This window comes from Gracilinanus agilis, chromosome 4 (assembly GCF_016433145.1).
Source record: "Gracilinanus agilis isolate LMUSP501 chromosome 4, AgileGrace, whole genome shotgun sequence".
NCBI lineage: Eukaryota > Metazoa > Chordata > Mammalia > Didelphimorphia > Didelphidae > Gracilinanus > Gracilinanus agilis.
In genome coordinates this window covers 186647304-186673456 of record NC_058133.1, presented here as the reverse complement: position 1 = coordinate 186673456, position 26153 = coordinate 186647304, and the positions used below count along the sequence as shown (strand labels likewise).

Genomic DNA, 26153 nt, shown 5'->3' with positions numbered 1-26153 from the left:
AAGAGAGAGATGGGATTGGAGGTAGCTGGACATGTAGCTATGCAACAAATGCAAAGGAAGACTTTTTCTTTTTTTAAGGATTAAAGAGACCACATCATGGTTGTGGACAGAGAGAAAGAAACATGAGAGGGAGAGAAAAAGAAGATGCATGAGAGAGAGCGAGCTAAAATCTGGATAAGGCAGAAGGAAATGGATTTAAAGACACAGGTAGACCTGGGGCATTATCCAAAAATAAGTAGAATCTTTAAAGGAATGTCATTATCATTACAAAATTTCTCAACTTTGACTTGGGAATGAAACAGTGCATAAATCATTGTTCAGAAATTATAAGGGTTATCCATACCTTAGGGTTAGTGAAATAATATATAGGTAGTGTTGCCTGTGCTAGTTTCTTTCAATGCCCTGGGATTTTCCAAGTGGTATACAAGAACAGGTTTTAATTTGCAAGTCCCAGATGTATCCCTTTCAACCAGAAGAATAATCTATTTTTTGAAGCTTTAAACCCTGGCATAGTTTTCTTCCTCCACTGAGATGTAGGTTCGAAATGGCATTCTTTGATAAAATAGGCCAGTTTTGTCTACATTTAAGATGTGCTCTAGCAAGTGGGGACTTTCTTGTATTATTTTTTGCAGGAGCTCTGGGAACTTCTTTGCTGCTTCAATATCTGTACCAGTAGCCTCTCCTGGTTATGAAATCCTGTAGGGATTTAAAAATCAGAATTGGAATGTGGATTTCTTTCAGAATTCTTTATGTAAAGTTGAATTTGTATAATGCAAGTTTATTCAAAGTGAGAACTGCCTAATATGTGTGTGTGTGTGTGTGTGTGTGCATGTGTATGGATGGATGTATATGTATATGGATGGATGGATGGATGGATGGAGGGCAATGTAGGTGAGAAAGTACAATTCCCATGCAGGAGAGGCTAGAGAGCCTGCTTCTGGAAAACCAGATAATGGAGGAGTCCTTCTTCCTGATTTTGAACATGCATAGGCATTCTATAACTGGTTCAAGTCTGCTAAACATGTGATGGAAAAACTGCTCATTGACTTTGTGGCCAGAACTGGGGTACATCCACAAGGTAGTGACCAGCCAAAGAGAATTATTCTTTTCCTGCCTAGTTACATAAGAGGAGAGATATGTTATAAAAAAAACTTTGGATGGGGAGAGTCTCTTGGCTCTTCCCAGATAAGATCAACATGTGGCCTATGAATTCAGGCCTCTATTCTTTGCCTTTGATCTTTCAAACTTTAGGTGAAGGAGTATCAAAAGCAGCTCTGATGTTGTGGGCATCTAAAGGTCGTAGTGAACCATTAGAAGACTGGGAGCTAAAATCCATGCTGGGATTTAGTGGAAATCAGATAGTGAGGTGTAAATTTCTGAGTGACTTGCTTTATATAGTATAATGAAAGGAAGTTAAGAAGAAGCTACAGCTCATCCTATAGCTATGCCAGGAATCAGTTTTCCAGTCCTGTCAATTCCACTTTTGATTCTACTTTCATAATGTCTCTCCTACACACCCCCTTTTCTTCTCTGATGCTCTGACTGCCATGATCTAGGCCTACATCACTCCACCAAAGTTCTAATGTAATAGCCTATTTGGTTGTTCTCTCTGCCTCAAATCTTTCCCCACCCTAGTCCATCTTCCACTCAGCTTTCAAATTGCTATTCGTAAGGTACAAGTCTGACATATCACCAGCCCATCCTCCAAAGTGATAAACTCTTATGACTCTCTATCACTTCTAGGATCAAATAAAAATCTTCTCTTTGGTGTTCAAAGCCCTTCATAATTTGTCTTCTTCCTATCTTTCTAGTCTTCTTATACTTTACCCACCCCAAAAAAACTATATGATCCGATAACCTTTATCTCCTTGCTGTTCCTCTGATAAGACACTTCTCATACTGGGCAATTTCACTGTCAAAGAAGTCTCCTGGTTTGCTTCAAATCCCACCTTCTAAAATAAGCCTTTCGCAATTCCCCCTTAATGCTAAGGCCATCTTTCTGTTGATTATATTCAAATTTTTCCTGCACATATTTTGTTTGTACATTGCTGTTTGCATATTGTTTTTCTCATCAGACTGTGAGCTCCATGAGAGAAAGGACTATCTTTTCCTTTTCCTCAAATTCCCAGTGCTTAGCAAATAGTTGGTACTTATTGATTTGATTGTTGAATATGATCTTGGTGGAACCAATGCTTTGTATTTTTAAGCCCGATCTCCCTAAAGTCCAAAGTGATATTGGGAGAGTGTGCCCCCAAATGTTGAGGGGGAAATGTACTTCTGTTTATATTATATCTGTGGAGTAAATAACCCTTTGTGAGAGCTAACTGATGTTAATTTTTAAAACATAACTGGGACATGATTCATTGGTGGCTAACATCAGAAGGATACACTGGAATGGGGGCTTGAGTCAATAGCAGAAAATATCTCTGAGGGGGAAATGTAGCCACTTCATCCTTGGAGAGTTAGTTCAAATATGGTGATACATATCTGCTTCAAGGAAAGGCTTCAATTCAAGGAGTGATATGGGATGGAAATGGTGATAAATGTAAAAAAAAAAGCAATAAATCAATGTGTTGATGCTTAGAAGAAAAAAGGACAGAAAGTGACACAAGTAAATCAGTTTTGTTACTTGTTGCCATATATATTTATATGTTAGATATATTTATATATACATATATTATATATGGTATCATATGTATAAATATTCAGGTATAAAATAATGTAGACAACAATTCAGTTTCACACATTCTTTTTTCCTATTCTGGGTATTCTGAAAGGTCTTTTATGATTAAGTGTAATAAAAAGGGGGAAAAAAGGTTAAAAAGAAAAGTAGGAACAGGTTGTAAAGGATATTAAATGCCAAAAAGGAGTTTATATTTGATCTTGGAGTTATTAAAGTTTATCAAGTAAGGCAGTAACATGGTTAGATTTATGCTTTAGGAAAATCAGTTTGGCAGCTGTGTGAAGTCTAGATTGGAGAGAGGAGAGAAGAGTGACAGGAAGATCAATTCAGATGCTGTCCTAATAGTCCAGATAAGAGGTGTTAAAGGCCTAAACTAGGCTGGTGGCTGTGTGTGTAAGTAGAGATAAGGGGACAAATAAGAGTGATATCAGGGAAATATTCATTTTTAGGAGTTTTATTTTTAGTTCCAGATTCTTTTCCTCCCTCCCATCCCATCCTTACCCACTGAGAAGGGAAGAAATACGATACTCATTACACATATAAATTATGCAAAATATATTTCCATAGTAGCCATGTTCTGAAAAAGAAAGAGAAAAAAATATGCTTTGATTTGTATTTTGAGTTCATTAATTCTCAGTCTAGCAGTGGATATCATTTTTTATCATGAGTCCTTTGGAATTGTGGTAGACCATTATTTTGATTAGTTATTAAGTCTTTCATTGTTGATAATCTTTACAATATTTCTGATCGTTCTCCTTCCTCTTACTTTTTACTTTGTGTCAGTTCATATAAGTCTTCCTAGGTTTTTCTGAAAACATCTTGGGGAAGTATTAACTAAAAGATTTGGCAACTGAGTGGCTATGTGAGGTGACTGAGATTGAGGAGTTGAGTGTGACACTTACATGAAATACCTTAATGACTTGCACTCCATCATTAGTACTTTGAGAAAGTTCAGGCTTTAACCAACTAGTACTAGTTTTAAGACTAGTCAATTCATATCTCCTGCTTCTCTTATCTGTAATTCAGAATTACCATTCTTTAAGTGAAAACTTTGCTTCCTTTGTTGTCTCTATACTCTTACCCTCTTCTGGCTGAATTCCACTATTCCCCATTACTTCTTCTACCAGTCAGCCAGAATCAAAACCTAGCCTTACTTGCTTGACTCCTCACTCTTTCTTACCCTCCATATTCAATCTGTTGCGAAGTCCTGACAGTTCTCTTCTTTACATTTTTTTTGTATAAGCTCACATCTCTTTTCTAACATTTATGCCAACTTATATAGACCCTTAATACCTCAAGCCTGAACTATTGCAGTGGTCTTATGGTTCTCTCTTCTTCGAGTCTCTCCATGCTATAGTGCATTCTCTATGCAGCTACCAAAGTGATCATCCTAAATTGCAGGTTGGGTCAAGTCTTCATGGGTCTCTTGAAATCTATTCTTGGAGTCCTTGAGTGTCCATGGATCCCAGGTTAAGATTATATTCTAGACAGTCTCTCTCCCTCTCAGTTCATGATATAGCACTGATATTATTTCATGGCTCTCTCCTGATTCTCTTCTTCATTTTTTTTAAAGCCCTTACTTTCTGTTTTACCTAAGGCAGAAGTGGAAAGGCTAGGCAATTGGGGTTACTGACTTGCCCAAGGTCACACAGCTAAGAAGTGTCTAAAGATGGATTTGAACCCAGGTCCTTCCTATTCCAGACCTGGCTCTCAATCCATGGAGCCACCTAGATGTCCCTCCTTTCTCTTCCATTAAAGAAATTATTTCATTGGATATTTCCAAATTATACATAAAACAATTTTTAAACAATCGTTTTCTAAATTTTGAGTTCCAATTTCTCTAAATTTCTCCTGCCCCTCCCCCCTCTTTAAGAGGATAAGCAATTTGATGTCAATTATACATGTGAAGTAATGCAAAATTTTTATATTAGCAATGTTGCAAAAGAAAACAGACAAAAAATAAAGCAAGAAAAAGAAGTATGTTTCATTCTGCATTCAGAGCTCATCATGAGTAAACATGCTATAATTAAACACCAAGAAAATTCCACTTGCAAATGTTTTGATTTTTTTTTTTTAACCCTTAACTTCTGTGTGTTGGCTCCTTGGTGGAAGAGTGGTAAGGGTGGGCAATGGGGGGTCAAGTGACTTGCCCAGGGTCACCCAGCTGGGAAGGGTCTGAGGCCGGATTTGAACCTAGGACCTCCTGTCTCTGGGCCTGGCTCTCAATCTCCTGAGCTACTCAGCTCCCCCCTAATCTAAATTTTCCAAGAGAAGGATTTCAAATTTGGGGAACCGTTTATATGAATGTACAAATTTTGGAAATTAACTACTGAAACTGAAGAATAGATAGTAGTCCATTTGACTGGATGTTGGACCTTAGAGTTAATATGGTAAAGTGTCAAAGATGACTCTGAGTTTGAAAATATAGATGCACTGGAAGTATGGTATTATCCTCAACAGGTTATATTAAACGTTAAGTACCCACTAAATGCAAAGCATTAGGCCTCTGGCAAAAATGAAAGTCCCTTATTCTGCTGGGAATGAGGAGCTGCAGGGTTCTTCACTCAAATAGCTATCATCTTAGTTCATGTGTAGATGATCTAGTCCATACTATTCTAATATCTTAATTGGTCCTGGTGTGTTTCATGTCTTCCTTCTCTAATATACCCTCCTCAGTTTCCAATGCACAGAGTCATAAAGACAGGAAGTATCTGAGGTCATATTTGAACTCAGGATCTCTTGTTTCCAGGCTTGGCTTTCTGTCCACAGAGCCACCTAGCTTTGATTGGCTTTTAAAGTACTTCAGGATCTAGCATCATCCTAGTATTCCAGATATTACTCTCCTTTACAAATTCTAGAGTTCACCCAAACTATCTTTTTTCCTGTATCATATATATTTCGTCTCCTTACTATGCTTTTCTTTGGGGCCCTTTTCTTATTGAATATTTAATTTCCATAAAAGCTCAGCTTCTTTGACCACATGAGACTTCTTAATCTTCCATGCATCCCCAACTTCCTCCTCCAATTACTTTCTCCTTACTTTGTTTATATTTAACATTCACCCCCCCCCACACACACACACACACATCTTGATTCACATGATGGGAAGTAAACTAGTTTCAAAAAGTTTCTTAAGTCTTTGTATGCCCAGTAGCTGGCACCTAGTAGACGTTTAATAAATGCTTGAATTATGAGTACACAGAGAAATAAGTAATTTCTTCTTTTTTTAGAAAAGGAAGAATTCTATAAAGGGACTGTATTCCACCCATACAGAAGACAGCCCAAGATTAGAGATGGAATATCACATATGGTTAGCAGCTAGCAAATAACTTATTCAGCACCAATATATTGTTGCTCAGTCTTGTCCCACTCTTTGTGACCCCACAGACCAAGAGTCCATGGAATTTCTTTGGCAGAGACACTGGAATGATCTGCCTTTTCCTCCTCCAATTTTGTGCAAGGTGGGTTTAAATGACTTGGCTAGTCACACAACTAGTGTCAAATTTGAATGCTGGTCTCTGACTGCAGGCTCAGTGCTCTATTCACTACACTACCTAGCTGCATTCAGAACGAATATGGCAGGCATCTTTTTAGGCACTAGGGATACAAGTATACAGAATGAAATAATCCCTACTTATAATTAAGCTATTAAAACTGCATTAAGACTTATGGGACACCATATGGGTGCGCGTGCACATATTTATATATAGCACAGATAGAAGGTGAATACAAAAATTATCAAAGTAATCAAGTACAGGATGGCTTGGGAGATTCTGGTTGCAAATTCGGAAACAAGGACGTGTGGAGGAGGAGTAGAGACAGCAGCAGGGGAGACGAGGAGCAGCAGCTTATACTCGGACAATGAACAAGCAGTCACTGCGGGAGGGTGAGGGCCCGGGATCTGAAAGAGGAAGATCACGAGCCAGGAAGTTGAGAGAGTGAGGCTTTGAAGATGAGGCCGGCACACTAGGCGCACAGAGAGGGGAGTTCTAAGGGCGACGGTCTAGGATTAGCACTGAGATGGCCCCTCCTCCCATTCCCAGAATCCGTAGCAAGGCTGATAGAGAAGTAGAGGTGGGAAGCAGAACTCGAAGGGTAGCTGCGGAATAAGAGAGAAAGCCAGAATGCTAGCTCCACCCTTCTTCCAACCTGAGCGGAACAGGAAGTGCTGCTCCAACCGGAAGTAGTTATTCGCTAGTGAGCATCAGAAAATGGTGTCCTCCCTATGTTGAAAACGCTAAGGGGGCGGAGAATAAAGGAAACCGACTGGTGCTCTTGAGAATCAGTTCCTCGGATGCCCAAGCCTAAGAGAAAGCGGTTCCGCGCGTGGTTCGAAGGGTACCGCGTGGGAACAGGGGTACTCCCGGGTAGGTGTAACCAGGGCTCGAGCACAGATTGCCAGCCCGGGTAAGTGGAGCTCCATGAGTCTCGGAGTGAGGGATCTGGTAACCCTTCTCGGCGCGAACGTTTGTTTAAGGGGCCCTGGAGTGTTTTAAGTGAGCCCCGCCCCCGGCTTCTCTCCCACCTGTCTTTGCATTAGAACCGCACCGCCCAGGGTTAGGGCCAGCTTTGGATTCCGACTAGCTGTTGGGACTCAGGGATGCTCCTAAATTTAGGGCTTTAGGGTCGTATGTTCGTGGTCCTGGAACTGGATGGGACCTTGCGGGGCGCAGCTGCCTCAGCACCGTCATTTTGCAGATGGAGAAACTGAGGCATACATAGTCGAAGTGACTATCCCAAGGTCTCATGAGCTTCCACCCGCATCTTCTATCAAGGATTCTTTTTCCTTTCTTTGTTAGGATGCCAACACATACTTGGTTCTTTCTTCCGGTTCCTTTTATGTATGAAATGGATAAACACAAACATTTCTTTATACAGAAAACACAAAAAAGAGGCTTGTATGTCACACCATTAAAACCTATTAAAAATAATAACTAAAGGGCAGCTAGGTAGCTTAGTGGTTTGAGAGACAGGAGGTCCTGGGTTCATATTTGGCCTCAGACACTTCCTAGCTGTGTGACCCTGGGCAAGTCATTTAACCCCTCCCTATTGCCTAGCCCAGGGGTCTGCAACTATGGCTCTCCAGCCATATCTGGCTCTTTCTGCAAGAGCCATAAAATCAATTTTTTTTCAGGTGCTGTTACAGGAGCGGCACTGTGAGCACTGTATGGCTCTCACGAAATTACATTTTAAAAAATGTGGGGTTTATGGCTCTCAGGGCCAAAAAGGTTGCCTACCCCAGCCTAGCCCTTACCACTCTTCTGCCTTTGAACCAATGCACAGTATTGATTCTAAGACAGAAGGTAAGGGTTTAAAAAATATCTAGTATTTCTATAGCTCTTTAAGATGCCTTACAAATATTTTATTTCCACACCGACCCTGGGAAGTAGATGTTGATATTTTCCCCATTTTACACATGAAATTGAGGAAGACGCACACTGCTAATTGATGTCTGAGACTGGATTTGAACTCAGGCCTTTCTAACTACAGTTCCAGTGCTTTCTCCATTGGGTTGCTTAATTATATTATGTATGGTCTGTTTTTAAAAAAGTTTTTTTTTTTAGTTTCTTGAAGAAGATCCTTCAGTGCCACACCCATCTGTGGCCTTTTCTGAACTTGCTTTTGCCTTCTCATTGTTTTTAATGTTTGAGCACTACTCTTTTAACTTTCTTCCTCCTGCACCCCATGAAAGTAAAAAAAATATATTCAAGCAAAAAGGAACCATAAATTAGCATCTGAAAATGCCTGTCTCATTCTGCGTCTCTCTGTCTCTTCTCTCCTAAGAGGTTGGACGAATGTGTCATCCTAAGTCTTTTGAAATAATGATTAGTTGTTGCATTAATTATATTTTTTTTACCTCATTCACATTTATTTTTCTTTGCAGTGTTGTCATCAGATAAATTATTCTCGCTGGTGTTGCTTTCTTTACTTTGTGTGAATCACTTCCTTTTGTCATATTTTATAGTATAATAATATTTATTCCATTACCTTATACCAGTGATGGGCAAACTTTTTAAAGAAGGGGCCAAAGGAAAGGAAATATTCATCTGTCAGTCTGTTTCTAAGGCAACTCTTTCGGAGTTTCATTGTATTGTATCCTTCTCATTGTATTCGTCAGATTAGGAATAATGTTTTGTGGCCAGATAGAACGTTTCAACCCCCCCCACCCACCCACACCCACACACACACTCCAGTCTGGCCCGTGGGCATAGTTTACCCATCACTGCCTTTATACCATAATTTGTTCATCTAATCCTCATTTGATGGGCACCTAGTTTGTTTACAGTTCTTTGCAACAGCAAAAAAGTGCTGCTATAAATATGTTGTACACATGAGTCCTTTCCCATTTTTCTTTGTTGCCTTTGGATGACATATATGCTTGCTATGGGAATTATCCAGTCAAAAGGATGTATATTCTTGGTTTCCAAACTAAAACTAGGCAATGACTATGTTTCCTTTTGCTTCAAGGGAAAGAGGGATGGATTAGGAGGAAAGAGGCCCAGGTCTCAAGACTGTCTGCCACTAACCAGCTTTTGTGACCTTGGGCAAATTACTTTAGTTTTTGGACCTTAGTTTTCTCATCTGTAAAATGAGTGGTTTGAATTTGAACTCTTGAGATCTCAGCTCTAAATGTTATAGGAATTTATAGAGCTAGAGAAGGGAGTCTGTACCACAGGCTCGTCTTACATTACTAGAGTTGGTAGATCTGTAATTTCATCCGTTATCCTTCCCCCTGTTTTTCGCCATTTCCCATCAAGCAAATAGCAGGTCTTAAGGGCTGAAAAATTCATCACCTTTTGGCTAGGGCTCATTGGTGATGAGCCACTCTACACTTGGCTATACTTGGCTACACTGGAACCAAGGGAAAGGCAGATAATTACCATCTGTGCTCAAAACTATTCCAGCATGGTTGGTCATGCGATGGCTTGTTCTCTCCAGGCATAGCATTCAGGGTCACCTCTGCACCACAATGAGTCATCATCATAGGGTTTGAATGGAGCACCACAAACTTACTTGTTGTCATGTACTGCCTTGTCTTCTGGTTCAATTTGTATCACTGTTGTCTTCCACAGATGAGTATAATTTCAGGTAGGGAGTGAAGGAGGAAAGGCTGGATAGATTTCTAGAAGAGATAAGGGCAGATATAGTCTATCGCTACTTTTATATTCTTTCCCATAGTTATTACAGTGCCAGGTAAGCAGTGTTTGCTAAACACTTCTATCAAGTAAATTGGGAAATTAAATGTATTTATGATTAAATAGGAAAGGAGTGGAGGCCAAGGGATTGGGGGAAGTGTTATACTCCATTTAAAAAAATTAATATTAAAGCTAGCAGATTTAAGTAACTGGGTTTGTAATAAAACTTTGAAGTGGTATGACAGATTTAAATCGGCTTTACTATATAATCTGCTTGGGAAGGATGATGATACAAACAGATCACTTACAGCTCCATCCCCCATCATTTCACCTCTAGAATCATGGCAAACAACGAACGGACTTTTATTGCCATCAAGCCAGATGGGGTCCAGAGGGGCCTGATTGGAGAGATTGTTAAGCGCTTTGAACAGAAAGGATTCCATCTTGTTGCCTTAAAATTCATGCAGGTAAGTAGATTATTCTCCCTATTGATTAGATGTACTTGCTCATTTGGCATGATGGGATGGAACCCTGGGGCAGGGATGGGATTAGGGGGGGTGTTGGAGGGATTGAGGGATGGGAGTGGGGTGAAGGGAGGTGATGTGAATTATTTTTCACTTTTCATGTTCTTTGTGGGAAGAGAAAGCATCAATTTCCTTGAAGTAGTGCTAGAAAGTGTTTGGTAGCCTGCTGTTGTATCAGGGGGCTACCCATGTCTGATTAATTTTGTTCCAGGTTACATCTGTGTTTTTTACCTTCAAAAAAAGTCCCAACCCCATGTGGTAGAGGATGACTTGTAATGATGTAGAATCCTACATACTAGTATATCACTGAAATTTCTGACCCAGTTATAGAACATATTTGAATTTGTAGAGTTGAGCTTTCCAAAATAGATGGAAAACCATTTTCTTTTCTGAGGCAGGTTGCATTCCAGCCAAGAGAACTTTCAGTCAGTCTACACCCATTGTATGCAAAGTCCTGAATTATAGCCATGGTGGGGGATACAAAGAGGACATGGGCTCTATTTTGGGGAGCATTGTGAATTATAAGATACCCCCTACCCACTTATACATGATTTGATTTTAATGTTAATGATAGTTTTAAGATAATCATAATTGTGATTCTAAGATAGTTAGCATGTCATGAATTTAGCAAGCTTTTGTGAATATTCTGGTATAAGTATTAAGGTTTGGGATTAAGGAAATAACTGCTTTTGCAAGGCCTTAGTGCTAGCCCCACCCTTTAATGATGCTATATTAGGCACCCTAATTTGTGATCCATTATACATCAGGATGCCTGATCTTTAGTTCAGAACCTGATACCACTTATCACTACCCACTCTTAGCCCAAGCATCACTGCTTCCCCCCCAATAACCATCAAGTAACTTTTAGGTAATGATCAGAAGATCTATCTCACCAAATAAGAGGTATTTCCTACATGGACAAATATGGGTTGTTTCCTAGATGAATTGACCAGTGGGCATTGTTATAGGGTGACTGTATCCTTTGAAGGGATGGTCAGTCTTGTGATAATCTTGTGTACTTGCATGTAAAAATCAGAATCTTATTCTAAGAGTATATAACAGGGGTTGGCAACCTTTTTGGCCATGAGAGCCATAAACGCCACATTTTTTAAAATGTAATTTCATGAGAGCCGTACAGTGCGCACTCCTGTAACAGTGTATGAAAAAAAAATTGACTTTATGGCTCCTGCAGAAAGAGCCATATCTGGCCCTCAAAAGAGCCAGATATGGCTCGAGAGCCATGCCTTACCGACCCCTGGTATATAAAATAATTTCTTCCAGTGCTCTGGGTCTCCTGTTACTCAGGGTCTGGCTTTGTTGGGAGACTTGGCCCTCTTCCAGTAAAACCTAAATAATTACCTGGCTTGGAGAATTTAACTTTATTTACCTAAAAATTATTATTCTTTTTTTTACACCCTTACCTTCCATCTTGGAATCAATACTGTGTATTGGTTCCAAGGCAGAAGAGTGGTAAGGGCTGGGCAATGTGACTTGCCCAGGGTCACACAGCTAGGAAGTTTCTGAGGCCAGATTTGAACCTAGGACCTCCAGTCTCTAGGCCTGGCTCTCAATCCACTGAACCACCCAGCTGCCTTCTAAAAATGATTATTCTTAAGAAAATTTTTACCACAGTTTTGGTGTCTCTGGTGGGACTAAGATTAAGTGGTCTTGTCATTTTGGGGGGGGGTCTCTCCTCCAGGAAGGGAAATTTTATAAGGGTGCCCTTGGGATTTTTGTCTCCATTTTCCTTCCTGAGAGGGGATTGACTCCCGGAGAGACAAACCTTTTTCCTAAGTCCTGAACTTCATCATCCAAGCAGGTAAGTCAAGGATTCTTTGGGGTTGTTTTTCCAAAAACTGCAGTTTGGAAAAATTTCCAGATCTTTTTGCTCACTTTCTATCTTTTAAAAATCCTTTTGTATAAATTTTTTGTAAAATTGACATAAGCCAGAAGTCTGTGAAAGAGAGGAACTAAAACTCCTTTATTTTGCTGAGCTAAATGTAAAATTTATGATGAACAGTATTTTGTATTCTTCCTGGCTAAGTTAACTTGTGAAATTTGTAGAGAAAATTAATAGTATAGAGTGTCTGTCTAGGTTTGTAAGTTATTTGTTTAAGGTAATGTGCTCTTTTGAAGCTGTGGCTCTTGAGCTTTAGTTTCCCATTCAGAGAAAGCGGGAACCGTGGACAAATAATTTGAGGTGTTTTTTTTGTTTGTTTTTTTTTTTTGCAGGGGGGGGGGCGCTAAATTTGTTTGACTTGTGCTTGGGCAAGGGGTTTTGGGGAAGGCAAGTCAGAGAAGTTGGGTGTGGCAGCCAGGAGAGGTCAACTGGCTAAGCTCTTCTTAGGGAACATTCATCTAGATTATAATTGAAGCATTCTTGCTTACAAAAAAAAAAAAAATTATAGGTGTATATAATGGTCCTTTGAGGGAGAAACTGGGACTTCCAGGGAAGCCAGAGTTTTGCCGACCTCGAAACTGGGACTTTGTGAGAGCTCTTAAGATTTAACCCTTCCCTAGACGTTTCTGGGAGTCTCTCTAAAGCTGGCTTGAAGGTGTTTGAACTCCCAAACATGGTGCTTCGCATGTTGCGGAGAGTCTAGAATGTTTCCTCTTGCCAAGCTCAGCAACTCTGACTAAATGAGATGACCTTTCAAAATGGCTTCTAAACTTTTCTAGGAGAGACATCCCAGTGGACTCAACCCTAGACAGATTTTTAAAAGCTTGAGATAATAGAGATCTGCCTATAGAAAAGGGAAAGGACAGAGACAAATCTATTGAATATTATTTTAATTGGTGTAAAGCCCTTAAGAACTTCTGGCCTAAATTTGGAACTCTAAATTCTTATGCTATGGGTAAGTTAGAAGCCTTTTTAGAGAAACAAGAAAGATGGACCCCCCTCAACCTTTCCTTCTTATTTTGAGGTGGAAGGAGAGCCAGAGAAAGATAGAAAACAGGAACCTTGCTCAGAGCAGAGCAGAGAGGAAAATAAAGAACTGAAAGTAGCAGTTAGAAAATATTTGTTGTAAAGAAATTACCTACTATGATTTTTAAAGAGAGCAACCAGAGAAAGAATAAATAATTGTCCCTTCTGCCCTCCCTGAGTTGAAGGAGAATTAGGATATGGGAAAGAGTGAAAAGCACTCCTACAGGTGAGATAAACCAGAGAATTGTAGTAAGTTAAGATAAAACTCCTTAAGATCTGATGATAGATTAGATCATATAAACCAGAGGAATGCTAGAATAACTAATGCATCCTTTGTAAACCTTTGTAAAACTCTTAAATATCGAGGAGTATTTTTCTGAAATACTGCCCGGGGTAGAATGAGAAGCCTATTGCTTAGGAAGAGAAAAAGAAGGAAGTAATCTCAAAGTTGAGTCAGAAAAGTAAAGTAATTTTAGCCCCTGTCCAACAAATACCTCAAGATCATAGAATAAGATTGACAGGACTTTGTTACTATTGTAAAATAAGAGGACATAATGCTCAATACTGTTATAAGAAAAAAAGATATTGAAAGGAACAATTTTGGTAACAAAAACAAGCAACAACATGAGTTGAAACTCAGGCTAACAGCTGGAATTAAATTAGGGAAATTGCTTTAGCCTGACAGTGTGAGGAAAGAATTAGAGAATGAGTGCATAATCTCTAATAAAACTCTCTTTTACCTAATGTTAATTTGGTGTAAATGTTCTTACTTAATTGATACTGGAGCATCATTGTCAGACATCTATTGTGTAAATTGATATGCCACATAACATTATGATGATTATTATTGTGAGTTTCCTTGATGAAAATTTGTTGATGTAATAAGTGAATGTAATAATAAAATTTTATCTGTTGCACTGTTAGACTAGGATAAAAGCCTCTCTCAATCCTAGAATTTTTACCTAAAGAGATTTGAATGAACTCTTTATTGTTACCAAAGAAGGAAAATCACCATCTGTGCCTTGGTAGGTTTGCTTGTCCTGACAGTAAGCCCATTTATTTTTATAACTGTGATTTCCTTATTATGCCACTTATTTTTCAATATTGATTATATCTTCCAATCTACCCTTATCAAACCTGAACCCCAATATTTGTAAGTCTCATAAACTCTCCACAAGATTTCTATTGAAGGATTTACCAACTCCAGTGCAAAGATGACTTGTTCCTGGCTTTCCCTAGCCATGAATATTGCTCCCTTAGATTCAGGAACTCTCTTAGTGGGGACGCAAAACATCCTAGGCACCAGGGAGAAGGGCCTTTTACCCAGGAACTTTAGCAGGACCTGTCAGTATCTAGGACCAAGAGACAGGTACGTTCTGTACCCGAGTCAGCTACCTATTAGTCCTAGCATTCAACTTTTGGGGAGACTGTGAAGCCACTTAGCTGTACTCACAGATTCTTTTGAGAAACACTTCTCTTTCTCCAGGGGTTACATTTCCCTAATGTTCAGTGACTTCAGCTTTTGCTGCTATGCCATCAAATTCAGGCTTCCTTAGACCAGAGACTTGTTAGAAAATTGGGAAATGTAAAACATCACTGTCACCTTTAATCCCCACTTGAGCTTCATCTATTTTGGGGAATTCTTACATTACTGTAAAAAGCCTGTAAAAAGTTTCATTGTCTCTCCCCTACTACCATGGGGTACTTTCTGGGACTACAAGAACTGCAGTGATTTTTTGAGGTCAGCCTCTCTTTTGTCTAATCTAAGTGCCCAGGCCAGCTAAATTTTTGACCTTTCTGAGAAAGAGAATTGATTCAGCTCCAAAAATAGCGGCCGAAGAAAGGCCCTTCTTGCACAGTGACACTTCAAGTTGCTGGAGGTGCTGGAGATGATGAAAGCAATCATTGTCTATGAAGACATCCATGAAGATAAAGAAGACAAATACTTAATGGTAAAATGCAAACCAGATTTCAGGAGTACTGGGTGAGTACAGAGGGCAAACCTTTTCTTTCAAAAATTATCACCAAGCCCACCTTGCAATCCATGCTGGAGGTCATTATGGTGTGCAAGGCAATCCCAGTCACTATAAAATGGGCAGGGGTGGCTCCTGAGATCACTTAAGAGTACTTTCCAATATAACATTAGGATATCTAGAATGTATTGCTTATTAATATGATTCAAAGGGGGCATATATGGTGTTGTTTGAATATATGAAATTATGAACATATGATTGAAAATATGAATTTAATTACTTGTTAAACAAATTGAGTTTATAAATTTGTTAAAAATTGGATGTTTATAATATTGTTTAGTTATTCTTGACAACTTAACAAGAGGAGGGAAACTCTCCTTACTTCTAAAAGCCAATCAGGAATATTTGGGATTCTAATAAATTCAAGAAGGAACATAAGTTAAAAGAAGGTAAAAACTATAAGTTGAAATTTGTTTGGGTGTACATGTAAAATTTATGACACAACTATATACTCCTAAGAGGAGGGATAATATAGTTTTTCAAAGGTAGTTTGAAAAATAAAATCAGAAATAAAATTTTTTGAAATAAAAGATTAGAACTGAAATTGGGTCATAAACATGTAGAAATATGATTTTAAAAGTTAACTTTGAATGTATGATAATATAGAAATGTTACAAAATTGTGTACAGGAAAATTTCATAGAAAATATAGGAAGAACAGAAATTTTAGAAGAATTTTATAGAAATTGTTTTAGAACTGAAATTATTTTGTTACTGAAAGAAATCATATTTTGGCCTACATTAGAAAATTTGTCTAGAAAATCAATATTGATGTAAGAAATTGAAAAGATTTGAGATCCTAATCAAAACCTAGCAAATCTATTATTCCTACAGTTTTGCTCCATATGGATTTCTCTGATTATTCTGTTAAGTATAGTATGGTTTCCCTAGGTTTTTAGGGAATTTTCCATTGCTGCATTGACTGGGAAAGAACTATTCCAAATCTCATAGATTGATAGTTCAGAATATAGTACCTACAGACACAGCAGAACTTATTACATATGTAAGAAGAGAATCCTATTGTGAATTATAGATTATCAATAGAAAGATCAGGAACATATTGAAAACTCAGTGTTTTAGATACTGAAACTGGGAAAAACTGATAATAAAGGAAATAGTGAGAATGAATATATCTATCAGAACTGAAATCTAGAACAGATCCAATGACATCAAGTCCTAGTCTTCCACACTCAAGAAAGCCTCTGTTACTTAGATCTTGTCTGTTATTTTGAGCCTTCGAATACCCAAATGTGCACATTTCCTGGGTATGGTCATGGATTTTGTTAACCCAGACTATATTATAGACATACATTCCATGTTACATTAAATTAGAAGCCTTTGGACAGTATTCTTTGGTGGTATTCAATCTCACCCTGTCATGTAGTGGCTAAACTCAACTTTTGACCAGTTTAGCATGTTACACAGAATCATCACTTTAGACATAAGCACTTTATGAGGTTCAAAAGTTCACAAAATTCACAGAATTTTACAAACTTCACAGAAGTGAGTGGTGGTCCCTATGAGCTCAGGAGACTCTATTCCTTCAATACTTGGATTAAACTTAACATAATTTAATCTTTTTGCCTCATTTATGCCACATACAGGTCAAGATCTATGAACATTTTAACTTTACACTGGTTTAGAATTCCTATTAAGATTCTAGGATTCTCTAACATCATTCCAATTTTAAGTCAGCTTTCCAGAATTTCTCCTCTGAATATTTTCCATATATTATCAAATTTTACCTTGTAAGTGTCTAGGTGTAGGATTTTTCATTCTACCATTAATTTAGGCTTTAGTTTTGAAGTTCATCCTGAAAGTAGTTTGACTCCCTTAAGCTGTGCTGTTACACATATCTCAGGAAAAAGAGGAAATAATTTTGCTTTTGCAACTCTCAATTGCAACAAAACAAACAATAATCTGAGGATTAATAACCTCATTACAATTTTTTATCTGTGTTGGTCAAGATTTTTCTCTTTTCCCTCAGGTTGGAATGGCACCTGAGGAGTAAACTATCTAATCCTTACTCTAACCATGCAAAATCACACACAGAAGGTTTGGTAAGAGTCAACTTTATAAGACATTTAGTTGCATGAGAACTTAGGAACAAGAGATCTATTGGAAAATTTCTAATCCAATAGCAGCACAAGGAAATAGTCCTGTGTATGAATTTTTAGGTATTGGTTTCAAAACTCAGAATTACACCAGTGATAGATTCTATAAAGAAATCTTTCTCTTAATTTGAAGGATTGGTTCATAATATAACAGTTACTATTATATATATCTAGTGCTCTGTAACAAGCTTCAGGATGAATTTCTGTTCATGAAATGAGCCTGTACTATAATTAATCAGTTATATTGGTCATATATATATACATACATATATATATATAAATTGTCATTATTAATGATATTAGAAAATTATAAAAATTACAACACACTCATAGAAATGAGGATATTATATCTAGGTGGAACCCATCCCTATGGACAGCCACATGATTTAATAAGAGGTGGCTTATTGTAATTCATTCCTAAATGGGTCCTAATCACTTGTTTTTCAATTCTTATTCTAAAAATTATAAACAATTGTATTATTCTACCTAAATGTTAACTTGCTTCTAAGCATTTGCTATAGACTATTCTTTAGGCATGAACTCTTTCAAAGATGCTGCTAATATCTTTAATCCTATCGAACTACTTGTATTGTTTAATATTGGACCCACAACAGTGGAGGTTGGGCAGAGTTTATGGTTCTGTTCAGATATGTAGCCCCACAGAATGCAAAGCATTTGCAGGCAGTGAACTGGGACTTGGTACAAATACAACCTGGGACTCTAGTGACTGTGGAAGTTACCTGCCTCCTAATATTGTTGGGCCTTCTTAAGAAGCTAAGGCCGTGCATGGAACATCTCAGCTGGCAACTGGCACTACTACAAACAAGTCTTCCATCTCCAGCTCTTAGAATGGACTTTTCTGAGCTAGCTTGTACCTACACTGCAGTGAATTGTATCTTTTGCTCACATATTGGACATGTCTCTAATATCAAGTATCCTTCAACCTGTTTTGTTCCTGGATTATAAAATCAGTAATATTAATTTTCTGGAACATTTACTAGTCTCTATTGTACTTTCTGTTATTGTACTTAGAGTGATTTGATGATGTATCTTTACTTAAGTTGTACCTATTCACAATATCATTCTACTCATCGCCCCCAATTGGTGTCACCTTTAGTTTGTTATGATCCAGCAGAAAACTGCTAGCAGTTTTCTTTGGTTCAGAGGAAGGATAATGTGAATTATAAAATACCTCTACCCACTTATACATGATTAGATTTTAATGTTAGTGATAGTTTTAAGATAATCATAAATGTAATTCTAAGATAGCATGTCATGAATTTAGCAAGCTTTTGTGAATATTCTGGTATCAGTATTAAGGTTTGGGATTAAGGAAATAACTGCTTTTGCAAGGCCTTAGTGCCAGCCCCACCCTTTAATGATGCTATATTAGGTACCCTAATTTGTGATCCATTATACATCAGGATGCCTGATCTTTAGTTCAGAACCTGATACCACTCATTACTACCCACTCTTAGCCCAGGCATCACTGCTTCCCTGATAGCCATCAAGTGACTTTTAGGTAATGATCAGAAGATCTATCTCACCAAATAAGGGGTATTTCCTACATAGTTGTTTCCTAGGTGAATTGCCCAATGGGCATTGTTACTGGGTGACTGTATCCTTTGAAGGGATGGTCAGTCTTGTTATAATCTTGTGTACTTGTATGTAAAAATCAGAATCTTATTCTAAGGGTATATAAGACAGTTCCTTCCAGTTCTCTGGGTCTCCTGTTACTCAGGGATCTGGCTTCTGGGGGATTTGGCCCTCTTCCAATAAAACCTAAATAATTACCTGGCTTGGAGAATTTAACTTTATTTATCTAAAAATGATTATTCTTAAGAAAAATTTTACCACAGCATCTGTTTTAACAGAGGAGAAAGGACACACCGCTGAAAGTGATGTAAGAACACTTTCAAAGTACTGTAGCAAATGTAAATTTTTTTATAATGTATCCTGGAAGCAGACCCAATATAGGAAAACCCAGAGCTACAGATTATCTTTGGAGGCTAATAGCTTTTTTTTTTTTTTTACTTTAGATTTCTTTGAATGTTGAACTCTCCTAATACATTTAAAATAAGATTTGATGATAATTCTAATATTTGTTTTGTGAAGTATCATACATTGGTATCTAAGTGCTGAGGGCATTTGGACTAAAAATTGCTCTGAGCCAGATGAAAGTCAGTTCCTAGGCAAGCTATTTTGAACTAGGTTTGGAAGAGGAAGATGCGCATAGAGTTCGTGGAGAAATCTTGGTTGAATTTATTTTTGCCATTGTAAGGGTTAAAATAGGGGTTTTGACAAAATAAGAGAGCAGCTTTTAATAATCTTAAGTTTTAATGAGAATATAGTAGAGTTGTAAATTAATATTATCCCTTTAAACCAGAGAAAAGAAAACTTCTAGCAGCTTTTAACAATTAACAATTAAGTTTAATTAAAATAGAGATAGTAAAAGAACATAGAAAGATAGAAAAGAGGAGAGATCACTAATCTTATACCCAACAAATATACCTAAAATTCCTAATACTACCTCTGCTTTCTGAGGACAGTTTCTTCTGCCTGGGACAACCCAGAGCAAATCTAACCTACTCTATCTGTAAATTATTCATTCACTTAACTACCTAACTTCCCAAAATAATAGACAGCCACCACTCTCTCCTTCAGTCAGTTTTCTATAGCAGCCCAACTATCAGTAGCCAACTGACAGCAGATCCTTGCCTCTGAGACAGACCTCCATCTGTAGAGATCCCAGAGGCAAAAAGCCCTTTATAGGCTAAAGCCAAAGCCCTTACAGTTAGCTCAGACCCACCTTTATATTCCAGCAACTAAACACCAATCCACACTACCAGCAACCAACCCCCAACTCACACCCAGCAGCCAGCTTCCCTACAACTGCCAGCCTTAACTGTTCACAACTGACCCACCAACTGTCAGCAACTCCCTCTTCTAACTGACAGTAACTGACAGCCTGCAACTGATGCTGGCTCAGCAGAGGGCTCCCAGGTTCCTACTACCTTTCACTGTGGGTTGGTTAATCACTACACATCTCTATAGTAAGAAGACCTCCAGGTCCCCATTAAATTAAAGAAATTAAAGAATTCCTTTTTTATAATTACCCCTGTGATCCTTTGGGAGGCTAGTCTCCCCAATGGATCAGTTAAACATATCTAATTTATACTTCTAAGAATCTTCTAGTTAAATATACCTATACTATTACACAAACAAATAGAAAACTAAAATAATAAGGGAAAGGGAAATAAAAGAAAAAGAAATCAAAACCAGTGGTAGGCAGGTGCATTGACAAAAAGCCAATTGGGGGCAATCCCCTTTGGCATAAGAAATTTACAATTCATTAAATGCATTCAACCCCCTTCAGTTCAATCAATACTTCCCACTGTAATCTTTGGATGCAGTGTAGGTTTCTTTATGGTGTCTTCTTAAAATAGTTCCCTTTTTTGATTCAGGGAGTTAACAAGTCCTAAAATTACTCTCAAAAGATTTTAAAAATTGGATTTTACAAAATACAATTCCCAATTACAAATAATTACCAATTATAATTATAAATAATACAATCCTAAATCTTAGAATTTACAAAAATTATACTCTATGGAAAATAAGAACTTGGGGATATCAATTTAAATTTAACACATACTACATAAAAAAGTATACACTATGTTTGGAGACAATGATTTAGGGGCAGCTAGGTAGCACAGTGAATAGACCACCAGGCCTGGAGTTGGTTGGACCTGGGTTCAAATATGACCTCAGACGCTTCCTAACTATGAGAACCTGGGCAAGTCATTTAACCCCTATTGCTTAGCCCTTGCTGCTCTTCGGTCTTAGAATTCATCCTAAGACAAAATATGAGGGTTTTGAAAAGAAAAAGGAAAAAAAAAAAGAAAAGAAAAGTGCCTATTTAGGGGAAGGGAAAACATTTGAGGAAAAGCATGTTTTTGAGCTAAACTGCATATTAGGTTGAGAGGACTTTGTACTTATGTGCCAGAAACAAGTTCAAGCAAGTGATGATTATTAAGGTTCCTTATCACTTACTATACATTAAAACTTTTCCATTGGTTAAATCTACATTCTTTTGAGCCCTGAGAGGCAGTAATTGAAGTTAGGTGAAAAGCTCCCAACCACATTCATAGTCTTCTTCTCTTACTAAGGCCTTTTTTAGATTGGCAAACAAAGAGTAGCAGGGACTGGAATGAGGTTTTTCAGCTCCAGTATTTTCTCTCCTCACTCTTTGGTGCAGATATGTTGAAAAATCATTGTACCTTAAACCACGCATTTATGACCCACCCATCCCAAAAATATGGAAGGAGAAACAAGGAGTTCTTGGAGAATCCACAATGCAGATTGGCAGTTTGAATTATAAGGAGTTGGGCATAAAAATCAACCTTAGATTTGCTACAGAAAATCGTAAAATCTGGCAGGCTTTGTTTCTAGACTGTCCTTCTCTGCTGTTGACAAATGATCAGGGAATACAAATTAATTTTAATATGTTTCTTACTATAAAATAAAGGTCTTAACTCTTCCATCTCTAAAACACTCAGGGCTTTTCTATGAGTAACTCAAGTTTAACAGTATTAAGTAGGGAGAAAAAAAGAAGAAAAAAACACTACAAAGCAGTTTAATGCAATAAACATTTATTAAGTGCATCCTAAATGTTGGGTAGTGTACTAAGCCCTAGTTTGAAAAGCTAAAAAGAAATGAGTAACCATTTCTTTCCCATATTTGGGACTTGACCTCATGTCTGATTAATAACCTAATGCCATGATTTCAAGGGTGAGAGTAGATTTAATGTGCTTTAAATCACTTTAGGACCTTGGTCTCATATTCAGTTCTTTGGTTCAGGCTTCTGAAGACCTTCTCAGAGAGCACTACATTGCCCTGAAGGATCTCCCCTTCTATCCACGCTTGGTAAAGTACATGCATTCTGGGCCTGTAGTAGCCATGGTGAGTGTTTGTGGGGACCATTTGTGTAAGCTGGGGATAATGGGAATGGACTGGGATCAATGCTGGTAAATTCCCACTCCTAGGATAACTTGGTATAGTGGCCAGAGTAAGGACTCTGAGTTGGGGAGATTTGGGTTTGAATCCCTTCTCTGAAACCCAACATAAGCCTTTGCATCAGGTTTCTCAGGAGATGGTGATATCAATGGTAAAGGGGGAGGAGTGTTGGCTTTAGAGTCTGAGCCCTTGGGTTAGAATCCTAATTCTCCAAATCACCTGTGTGACCTTGGCCAATTGACTTCACCCCTCTGCATCTTGTTTTTCTCCTCTAGGATAAGGGCTAGAAAACTAATAAGGCTATAGATTTGGCCCCACCATCATAGGATTGTAATATATGGGAATGCATTGCAAAGTTGAAAGTGCCACATAAATACCATTATTATTACTTTTACTATCCTCACTTATATACAGGCAACTCTGTGGTCTTGGTCTCAGAGTTGGAGATGAGAATGGAGCCTCTGATACATTTGGCTAATGTAGATCTGCCTGTAGAACTGAAGGCCCTTGATTTGAGGCTGAGGGGTCACCTAGCCTATCCCTTCAGTATCCTGGTTGAACTTCACTTACTTTTTCCTAAATATCTGAATCTTGGATTTGTGGAGGCCTCCCTAATGGATCCCCTTTGGGCAGATGGTCTTTGGAATTAGGAAATGCCAAGTTTTCCCCATTGGTTAGTTTTCTCCCTTGATTTCTTCCTCTTTTGTCCTTGCGGAGGTCTGGGAAGGGCTGAATGTGGTGAAGACAGGTCGAATGATGCTAGGAGAGACCAACCCGGCAGATTCCAAACCAGGGACTATCCGTGGGGACTTCGGTATTCAGTCTGGCAGGTAGGTCTTGGTGCCTGTTAACTTTGACTGAAATGTGAGCTCTTTGTTAGAGGGATTCGTATGTCTTTGGCAGGGGATAGAAATGTGTAGGGTTTGCAGTAATGCTAAAAAGAAGGCTTGTGTTTTTTAGTAAATCTTTCTTTCCTGGTGGCTTAGTTCTGAGGTTCTCTGTGTTAGGCCAGTCAGCCAACATGAACACGTACTCATTGTGCATTTATCTATGTCCTAGGCACTGGGTATGTGCATGCGGTGGTTAAACAGAATGTAAAGAGGGCCCAGTTGTTAGCACCACAAAAAGCTCCCCAAATTGTCCATTGTTTCTTTCAGCTCTGTACCTATACCATTGTGGTTGTGATGGTTGTGCCATTCTTAGGAAAGGTTGAGAAAAAGTCAGTTGCTAGCTTTTTTTTTTTTTTTTTTTTTTTGGACATCGGTTCATTTTAAATGGTTGGGTGAGTTTCAAATCATCAAAGAAGGAGAAATCTGAAAATTTTCATATCTTGGTGTTGGGGGGCCATCTGATGACTTCCCCAATACCCTCTGTTTTAACAAAGAAGTACAATTATGCAAAACTAATCATCATGTGAGCCAGGCCTGAAAAATATGTACCTTATGCCATACCTTTCTTCTCTGAGAGACAGGAGGCCTGCTTTCACAGCCTGACTTTTTTTTTTAATCTTACTGAAAATAAGAATGAGGGGGCTGCAGGAATAAGAGTGCATTTTTAATCCTTTTTTTATTAATAATATGACAGACTTTTCTTTCATGCCCTTTCTTTCTTAGGAATATTATTCATGGCAGTGACTCAGTGGAGAGTGCTGAGAAGGAGATTGGCTTGTGGTTCCATCCTGATGAATTAGTTTATTACAAGAGCCATGCCCAGCAGTGGATCTATGAGTAATATGGAGGAAGCATATTGAGCTTTATGGAGACTTTTGTGCTTGCTATTTACTTTGGCTATACAGTGTTATATTTTTCTCGTCATTAAAAGGTCATTGGAACTATTGAGTCTGTTATTCTTTAGTACTGACTAGAAGGGTTGGGAGCTTGTTAATGTTTTTTTCTTTTAGTATATCCTTGGATTGGTTGGAGTGCAAAGAATTGACAAATCACTGATATTTAACTTTGATGCAGTGGACATACCTAGTTGAAGAGAGAGGTTTAGGGAGACAGATAAAGAGAAAGTATTGGGAGAGTGAGGGGGGAACTTAGGGAGAAAAGGAAGTCCAAACCCTCTTCTACTTATCTCATATGGTAGTTGTGAAAATAACATAAGATAATTATTGGACATTGGGAGGGTATATTGTAGATGCAGTAGATGCTTTCCAAGAAGCTCCATTTCCCCTGCCATAGTAGGGAGGTCCTCTCAGACTGAGTCCCAAGTACATTACAGCTTTGGTGATGCCAGTTATAACCCACCCATCTTGAAGAACTCCCTAAAAGAATTTTCTCTGTTGTATCCAATAAAACTACCTTTGCCAAGCAGATCAAAGATCTAGAGCTGGAAAGGGTCTTAGAGGTCCCATCTAGCCCAGTGCTCTCTTACGGTCACACAAGAAGAAAGTAACAGAGCTGAGATTCAAGCTTGGGTCCTGTTGCTCACAAGTTCATCAATCACTGCACTATAATGCTTCCTGGAGTGAGGGAATAATGAGACTTAATTATACCAGTATACCCTCTTACTGGACTAATGGAGATAGGAAGTGACCTCTAGGTGAGCTCTCCCCCCATCCCATCCTGTCTGTAGTAACATTCTGCCAGGTTTTAAACGTAACACATGGGGGCAGCTGGGCAGCTCAATGGATTGAGAGCCAGGCCTAGAGTCAGGAGGTCCTAGGTTCAAATCTGACCTCAGACACTTCCTAGCTGTGTGACCCTGAGCAAGTCACTTGCCTACCCTTACCACTCTTCTGCCCTGGAGCCAATACATAGTATTGACTCCAAGACGGAAGGTAAGGGTTTAAAATTTAAAAAAAAATTAATAAACATAAAAAATAAACATAACATATATGCTTGCTCCTAACGCCATACCCTAGTGATGATGAGCTTTTGCCAGTTACCAATGGCATTCATGTAGGCTAGTGTGTATAGTACTGAAAACTATACTAATTTAACATCTTGTGTGCCAGTAATAAGCAGAATCCCTTTGGTTTTCCCTTAGCTCCCCAGCTGAGCTGATGAGTCTCGATTTGTGGAATCCACTGAGGCTTCCTGATGATCATCCCATCCCTTTTGCTTTGTGGTGCTTAGTCTATCCTTTTCCCTCTTGGGCCTGATAGTTCCTTCTGCTGTTCCTTTTCCCCTTGTAACCTTGGTGTCTTGTCTGGGAAAGTAGCTTAGGTCAAAAGCCTGGGAGACCAGAATGATGGCCCCTCACTCATATTGTGACCATGGCACATTTCAACAAGGGAAAGTGCTTTTTGTATAGTGAGGTGAATGAATGAATGACCATGTATCTGGTCCTGTGCTGCAACTTAAGAGCATCAAAGGACTCTAGGAGGTCTCATTTAATTATCCCTTTTGTAAAAAGTTGATTTGAGGTTTGTTATGACCTCAGAATAAAGTAGAGACTAGAAACCCAGGTAGCCTCTGTGGGTAGCTTTTCATTCCACAACTTGCTTGAGGCAATTTTGTCTGGTTGGTTGTTTATTTGGGTGTAGTGATTCTGGGAGGGGATGATGGTAATAATAATAAATAATTGCTCTTTGATACCACTTTACAGTGTATAAGTTAATTCATATGCATCTCATTTGGTTTTTGTAAATCCTCTACAATGGCCCTTTGAGGTTTGAGGGGTGGATTGAGGGCTGAGAGGTGGGTTAGAAGAGAAGAATAGAGACAAGAAGACCTTTCAGAAAGACCTAGTATACAGGGTTCAATAAACTCCAGTTTGAA

The 26153-nt window shown here is 38.4% G+C and overlaps 1 protein-coding gene across 2 annotated transcripts; it reads left to right on the top strand.

Moving 5' to 3' along the window:
- The first annotated feature begins 6898 nt into the window (after positions 1-6898).
- LOC123247602 (nucleoside diphosphate kinase A 1-like) lies at positions 6899-24263 on the top strand. 2 transcript variants are annotated; one of them, XM_044676545.1, is made up of 5 exons: positions 6899-7090; positions 10157-10286; positions 22273-22374; positions 23146-23258; positions 24042-24263. In XM_044676545.1, the coding sequence occupies exons 1-5, from the start codon at positions 6978-6980 to the stop codon at positions 24157-24159; spliced, it is 576 nt and encodes a 191-aa protein (XP_044532480.1). In that variant the 5' UTR covers positions 6899-6977; the 3' UTR covers positions 24160-24263. The 2 variants fall into 2 exon arrangements, with proteins under 2 accessions (XP_044532480.1, XP_044532481.1); XM_044676546.1 differs by having other exon boundaries at positions 6967-7050.
- Positions 24264-26153: the final 1890 nt, after the last annotated feature.

Bases quoted from the DNA above. Each gene is read 5' to 3' on its own strand.
- LOC123247602 (XM_044676545.1), top strand. From the start codon at position 6,978: ATGCCCAAGCCTAAGAGAAAGCGGTTCCGCGCGTGGTTCGAAGGGTAC. The intron at 7,091-10,156 runs GTAAGTGGAGCT...TTTCACCTCTAG, and splicing joins AGCACAGATTGCCAGCCCGG to AATCATGGCAAACAACGAAC. The intron at 22,375-23,145 runs GTGAGTGTTTGT...GTCCTTGCGGAG, and splicing joins CTGGGCCTGTAGTAGCCATG to GTCTGGGAAGGGCTGAATGT.